The sequence below is a fragment of the Haliotis rubra genome, unplaced genomic scaffold (genome assembly GCF_003918875.1).
Source record: "Haliotis rubra isolate DU_JTF1 unplaced genomic scaffold, ASM391887v1 Scf499, whole genome shotgun sequence".
NCBI lineage: Eukaryota > Metazoa > Mollusca > Gastropoda > Lepetellida > Haliotidae > Haliotis > Haliotis rubra.
Genome location: NW_025767189.1, coordinates 110,739 through 118,679, shown reverse-complemented (window position 1 = coordinate 118,679; position 7,941 = coordinate 110,739). Strand labels below are relative to the sequence as shown.

Below are 7,941 nucleotides of genomic sequence, written 5' to 3'. Positions count from 1 at the left end.
ACATTCACCTATGTACACTAGTTTTATCACGGGGCGGTGGGGTAGCCTAGTGGCTAAGGCGTTCGCTCGTCACGCCGAAGACCCGGGTTCGATTCCCCACATGGGTACAAAGTGTGAAGCCCATTTCCGGTGTCCGGTATCGTGATATTGCTGGAATATTGCTAAAAGCGGCGTAAAACCAAACCCACTCACTCACTTTTTCTATCACATTTAATGTCATCTTTTAGTCCTGATAAAAACACAGAGGTTCAACAGAAATATTCTCTTAAAAAGAGTTTTGAGAGTGCATCACCACTTGCACTTCCTTATGACCATAGTTGTTTGTACAGTAATCGCCCTTGAAAGATGACCTTCTTGGAAACCGTTAAAATCAATAATGACACCCCATGCACATGTATGGGTCTACTGCGTTGTGCCCGTGCAACCCATGCGTTGTGTTTAGAGGTGGTAGTAAAGGGAAATGGTGGTGCGTTCATAAGATGTCTGTTTTTGAAAAGTTTGATAACGCTTATACTCCCTATCCAAATTGAAAGTTCAGGTCCCCCAACTTCTTTTAAAGGTGTATATTGACTTCAAAACATCTACACGTATGTACCATTTCGTCCACAGAGCGACCTTCGTACAGCGCTTCAGCAACTTCTGGGTTGGCGTCAACTCCGCCGTCATCACCGACAACATGGCCCGCTTCCCCCTCAGCGTCAACCCCAGCCAGCTGGTGACCCCCTACATCACGCCGTGTCCCGAGGATCTCCCCCAGACCAGCACAACGACCAGCACCACGACAACCACCACAACACCAACGACCACTACAACTACACCTTCTACAACGACGACTGCAACCACGACGACAACTACAAGACCAACAGACCGTGTAACCTCACCATGGGTGACCACTCCTAGACAGGTTCTACCAACCCCGGCACCAGCCACACCACCTTCGGTACCAAAGGCAACATCAACCCCGAAACCCACCCGTACTACAGTGGGCCTGGTGAGTCACACATTCGACGTACCGTCTGAACTGGTCTTTGTAATATCCCGTTTCTAAAGTATTCTTACTGATCCTTCTCTCCACCTATCTATCCCACAACACGCACGCACGCAAGCGCACGTGTGGAGGGTTTAGTCTCGTACGGGGAAATGTGATATTTTCCGAACTTTTCAGGGTTTACGTATGTATATTGTATGATTTTCAGTAACGCTTCACGTCTTTTTCCCCGCAATTTTGCTATTGCAATCGAGACTGGTTATGTTCTAATATTAAAGTTTTAGCGAAAAAGCTGCACGTGTTTCGATAAAAACATCCAGGTCACCGTATGATGCATTTTAGCACTGATTCACACTGATTCACACACATAGTCATATAAGCATTACATCAGACATACTTGTTGTATCTTTCTTCTAGTGCGATGTCCTTTTAGAGTAAACTTTGGATTTGACCAAAGAATCCACGATTCGTGTATGATTGAAAAATACATTGACCCTATATTCAAATGATAAAGAAAATGATTACAACGTACATTCACCTCGTAGAAAGTTTTATGTATGCATGTGTATAGTTTACAGTACTTTACACTGCTAAATGTTTTCTCGACAACACAGTTTTAATAATGACCTTAAATGTCTTTTCTTCTTCCGAAGGACGACAAGGGAGGTAAATGCGGCACTACTCGGGGATGCTTCAGCCAATGTGTGGAGAAGGACTGCACATTCAACGTGCAATGGCGAGATATGGGGGACCGGGTGTGGTTCAGCTTATCGGTCAAGGTGCTGCCGGACACACCCGACCAGTGGGTGGCTCTAGGGATGTCGCATGATACGAAGATGGTAAGCTGAGAATATACCGTTTTCAGATGTGTTATGTAGTTTTGTCAACATATCCACATATTGAGTGAGCTTAGTTTTACGCCGCACTTAGCAATACTCCAGCTATATGGCGGCGGTTTGTAAATAATCGAGTCTGGGACAGACAACCCAGTGATCAACAGCATGAGCATCGATCTGCGCAGTTGGGAACCGATGACATGTCTGCGCAGTTGGGAACCGATGACATGTTCGCGGTGGGCGAACTGGCTAAAGCGCCAGGCTAGTGATCCAGCGAGCTTGAGGTGACGGGATCGAGCCCACCTGTGACCGGGTGTAAAAACCTTGGAGTCAACTTTGTGTGCAGACTCTTTCAGTGTTGTCACAACCCCTAGTGTACAGTACACAACCCTGTGCACTTAAAAGAACCCACGAATCCGTTGGTATATGACCAGATGGTGGCCATATGAATACGTGCAAACACCCAGTGCAGTAAACTTGGACAAAGTACTGTGACTATGTGTCCCAGTCCACCCAGCTGTGAATGGGAACCTCGTAAGGATGGGAATGCCACAATAACTCGGTGCGCCTAGTGGCTGCAAGAGTTGTATGATCCCCAGGGAGTTGAGATTGACAATTCGATGTGCCGTTGAGATTGACATCCAGTGAACGAGGGAAAACAAAGCGCCTTTGAGCAGCTGAGCTGAGCTGGATATCGGCGCTATACAAATGTTAGTATGTATGTATGTAAGTCAGCCTGACCACCCGATCCCGTTAGTCGCCTCTTACGACAAGCATGGGTTACTGAAGATCAATTCTAACCCGGATCTTCGCAGGTCCATATCCACATACATTACCCGAGGTTTGAGTCTTCTCTGGCTCATATCAAAGTGAAAACTATTCTTGGACATGGGCGGGTGAACTGAATAGGACGTTTCAGGTTGAAGTAACTGTGTTTCCTATGTTTGACATACTACTTCCTTGTACGTGCACTGTGTCCTTTGCGCCTCCAGAAGCAGCATGGATGCCTTGGTATGCTGCAATACAGCGTATTGCCACAGGGATATTACTGGAATATTGCTAAAAGCGACATAAAACTTTACCCAATCTGCTTTTACGCTTTATATTCATTCACTGAAATGCTAGTACATATCATTTACGCAGTACAATACGGGATCTGGTACAATGTACTGTAGACCATGCCCTCAAAACATTTTACACGATTTTAGAAGATATAGAACAACACGTGGCAATGTCGTGATAATGCTAAGCGTTGAACGCTGTGATATCTGACCTTGTTCTTTTATGTTACCAGGGCGACGACAGCGTTGTTGAGTGTCTGAGTCAGGGCGGCAGACGCAGCATGAGCATCTCCTACAACTACCAAAGGTCCAACAGGAGAATGAACCCGGTGAGAACTGAGGGCATGAAGTTAGTATGGAATCCCAGAAGGGACATTGTCACATTGTCGCATTCTTCATGGGGCGACAATGCGTCAAAGCAACAGGGTGCTCTTGCCATGAAAAATGAGGCAGTGGTGCTCATGGGTAAAAACTATAAGTAAACAATTAAGGGAACACCACTTCAGGCAGCGTTCCTATATTTATTCTCGGCACATCTTTAATGGAACTTGAATTTTCACGTGTTCCTTTATTTGTTTCCTTCAGTATATATGCTCGAAAGCGTTATACCATTCAAAGTGGCTGTACCAAAAATCTGACCCGGAGTTTTCTCCGTTAAACTATATAATACGAATCAAAAGTTGTTTCTATCTCCTCAGCTTCATAGAAAACATATCGGCACGAATCAATAAAAGTTTGCCTCTGAGTTTTAAACTTTTATCAGTTCGTGTTCGACACTAGGGACACGAGGATAATATTCTCTCTATAATACAAAATCACCCTTCCATTAGTTTGAGATATAGTATTAGAAGTGTCTCAGATGTTAAGGGTACAGTCAACCAGGTTCAGTGTCAGAGCGATAGGCGATGCTCATGCTCTATGTAGCGACTGAGTTCAGGTCATTTATCACAATGTGGAAATGATGCACTTTATTGGAGATGACTAAAACGGTCTCCCTATGTTCTTATGTTCAAATAACCATGTGCGCTGTGATGGGTTATATTGGTAGTGGGGTAGCCTAGTTGTTGAAAGCCTCGGCTCGTCACGCTGAAGACCCTGTTCAATTCCCCACATGGGTTTAATGTGTGAAGCCCATTTCTGGTGTCCCCTTCCGTGATATTGCTGGTATATTGCTAAAAGCGGCGTAAAACAATATTCACTCACTCACTCTGATATGTTATGTCATTCAAATCAGCCTCACAGCGGAGCTTTAGAGGCAATCTGACCTAATGATTTAATAAAAGCAAACTCAACGGCTTCATATCATCAAAAGTCACTTCCTACATTTTTAAATACAGCATTAGGTGTGAAAGGTCCAACTTACCAACTTCAGTGTCAGAGAGATTAGTGTTGCTCATATTAACCCAGGTCCGCAATGAATTATGATCCAATTTCATTACTGATCCCACCAAGGCAACATATCCTGTAGGGACCCGTGTCGTATGATAATTGTAAGCAGTGAACATAAACGTCTTTGATGTAAGCAAGCGAATGCGTTTAGGTCATTTATCACAATGTAGTAATGGTACACGGTATTGGAGATCACTAAAACGGTCTTCCTATGTTCTTCTGTTCAAATAACCATGTGCACTCTGGTAACCTGTACTATCTGTTTAGATGAACCCCGTCATCTTCCCCATCTCCGACACCATGGCAGACGGTGTACTCACATGCGAGTTCGTACGGGCCAAGATGGTGCCCGGAAACGACAAGATTTACAACTTGGACAAGTCCTGGTTCATGTTGGTCGCCCAAGGCCCCATTGTTTCTGGTGAGTGAGGTTTTATACCCAATATTTCTTTCATCATTTTGATTTCTTTAGGTTCATCAGAATCAGTTATTGCGATGTCGTGTCACTGGATTATCCGGTCAATCACCTGATTGTCTGGTTTGCTTACTCACTATCGTCGCGTAGGAGGAGTGCTGTTGTGAGACAACAAACAGTTACTTGTGAAAATTCAATTCAATTCAAGGTTGGCAGGACATGCTTACCCTTTCGCGAACACCTGGTTTCAGTGATCCATTCATGTATTTTCCATCACTGTTTTGCCATTTACACCCAGCGGGATCTGTTTCAGGGATAATCTGGACTAGCTGCTCTCTAGGGTTTAGGTTTTATGCCATGTAAACAAATATACGCATATCAAATATGTAATCTATTTCTTCACATCCACGGACATAGAACCTATCTACTGTGTATTATCATGGGTGTAGGATGATCGTTATGACGCCAGTAGAGATCTTTAAAACATATGATCCGATAAGATCAGGGTTAGAATTGGTCTTCAGTAACCCATGCTTGTCGTAAGAGGCGACTAACGGATCGGGTGGTCAGGCTCGCTGACTTGGTTGACACATGTCATCGTATCCCAATTGCGTAGATCGATGCTCATGACGTTGGTCATTGGATTGTCTGGTCCAGACTCGATTACTTGTTAAACATAAACGAACAACCAAAATAATGTGATTGATGGTAACCCGATAACGTAGATCATGGTGTCAATCACTAGATTTTCTGATCCAGACTCGATGTTTCAGAAACCATCGCCACTTAGCTGGAATACTTCAGAGTACGACTTTAAACAACAGACAAACAAATGTAAAGCCTGTGGATTGTACTTTTACTTCTGCGTTCTCGTCTTTCTTCGAGTACATATATACAATACACACTCTCTCTAGGCCGCATGGAGCGTCACACCAACCTGCCGTGGGTGTCGAGGTACAGGGTCGACCTGAAGGCTACCCAGCAGATGCAAGTGGCTTTCGGAGACAGAATCTTCATCAAGGTTCATGGTAAGGGTATCACAAAATCAACTGTGTAGGATAAAACGCCATCTTGCTTGTAGAGAGATACATGTCAGTTAACGGTTGTTGAATGGATGTCGTAGAAGGAAAAGTTGACCAATATACTGTGATAGGGAACAACTTATGTTGAACTGACGGTGATGTCGAGGCTTTGTAAAAACGTTTAACTAATTCCATACCTGTTTGACATGAGTGAGTGAGTATGGCTTAACGCCGCTTTTAGCAATATTCCAGCAATATCACGGCGGGGGGACACCATGTTTGACATGAAAATCGTTTGAACAAATAAAATAAAGCCCATACCTTCATACCAAATGTAATATCAATAACAACATTCTAATGAGCTCATTTGATGTCATTGGGGCGGTGGGGTAGCCTGATGGTTAAAGCTTTGGCTCGTCACGCCGAAGACCCGGGTTCGATTCCCCACATGGGTACAATGTGTGAAGCCCATTTCTGGTGTCCCCCGCCATGATATTGCTGGAATATTGCTAAAAGCGGCGTAAAATCAAACTCACTCACTCTTGATGTCATTACTGGTGGATTTTAAACTGTTTATCTATACGGTGTCTGATGATTCTGGTGATGCAGGTATTCTGTGTGATGACCGTGTGTATACAAGAGGTCTCCAGCCTGTACGATGACCCTGTCTGTGTGTTTCGTAGCCAGTGCGTTGGCTATTTATGTTTCCTAGCCACGACATATTTTCTAATCTGTGCAATAATCTTGACAATGTGTTTCCTAGCCTGTGCGATGACACTATGTGTTTCGTAGCCTATATTCGATGACTGAAAACATGTTTGTAGCCAATTCGATAACCTTGGCAACATGTTTGTAGCCAATTCGGTGACCCTGGCAACATGTTTGTAGCCAATTCGGTGACCCTGGCAACATGTTTGAAGCCAATTCGGTTACCCTTGCAACATGTTTGTAGCCAATTCGATAACCTTGGCAACATGTTTGTAGCCAATTCGGTGACCCTGGCAACATGTTTGTAGCCAATTCGGTGACCCTGGCAACATGTTTGTAGCCAATTCGGTGACCCTGGCAACATGTTTGTAGCCAATTCGGTGACCCTGACAACATGTTTGTAGCCAATTCGGTAACCCTGGCAACATGTTTGTAGCCAATTCGGTGACTCTGGCATCATGTTTGTAGCCAGTTCGGTGACCCTGGCAACATGTTTGTAGCCAATTCGGTAACCCTTGCAACATGTTTGTAGCCAATTCGGTGACCCTGACAATGTGTCTGTCGCCAGTTCGGTGACCATGACAACGTTAGTAGCCAGTTCGATGAAAACAGTGTGTTTTCTAGCCTAGTAAATATCTCTGACAATGTGTTTTTCCAGCCTGTGCGATGACCTTCGCGTGGATGTTCCTGGCCAGCATTGCTATTGTCGTGGCCCGCTTCTACAAACCGATGTGGCCCCAGTCCCGGGTATGCGGCCGCAAGCTGTGGTTCACGGTGAGTAACTCTGACTAATCATAATCAATGAGCACTTAAAGGTCTAGTAACTCTTCAAAAATGAAACGCATGGGCTATCTTTGAAACAGTTTTCTGTGTTCAGCTAAATGTTCAATACTTATTTAATTTAATTCATACAAGGATGAGATTTGATGATAGCCGTGTGTTGCTTGTTGTTTAACCAAAGTTGTTAACGTCTATAGCCTTCGTTGCCTTGACCTTCGTTACCTTGACCTTCGTTACCTTGACCTTCGTTACCTTCACCCCTCATAAAGCCATGTAACTAAAATATGTTGAAGGGGTGTTAAACCCAACTCACTTGCTCTGTATGCTCTCCTCCACAGATACACCGGATGTGCACGATGTTGCTGGCGTTGTTGGTTGTGGGGGCTTTTGTCGTCATCTTCCTGGAGGTCAAAGGTCTCAGTGATGTAAGTGACACTTAAAACTTACTACATACATTGTATTTATTAGTTGAGATGAAACAATCTTAAAAATCACAGATTACCTTATTTTCGAATGTATACAGTTTCATCATATCGTTTAGTGAATTATACCAGCCATATAGCTGGAATATTGCTGAGTGCGGCGTAAAACTAAACTCACTCATTCGTGAATTATACAGGGTTCAGATTTCCGTTTTCAGATCAGTTTCCTGGACTTCAGAAAAATTCACCCAATACTCGGCATGATCGTCACCGGTCTTACAATAATACAGGTGTGTGTTTCAAATTGAAAATTATTCATT

The 7,941-nt window shown here is 43.9% G+C and overlaps 1 protein-coding gene across 1 annotated transcript; it reads left to right on the top strand.

Annotated features, from left to right (window-relative positions):
- The first annotated feature begins 589 nt into the window (after nucleotides 1-589).
- On the top strand, nucleotides 590-7,639 carry LOC124291636 (putative ferric-chelate reductase 1). The gene is made up of 7 exons (XM_046728687.1): nucleotides 590-991; nucleotides 1,642-1,827; nucleotides 3,119-3,214; nucleotides 4,542-4,695; nucleotides 5,604-5,717; nucleotides 7,078-7,193; nucleotides 7,538-7,639. Exons 1-7 carry the CDS (start codon nucleotides 590-592, stop codon nucleotides 7,637-7,639), a joined length of 1,170 nt encoding a protein of 389 aa, XP_046584643.1.
- The last annotated feature ends 302 nt before the right edge of the window (nucleotides 7,640-7,941 follow it).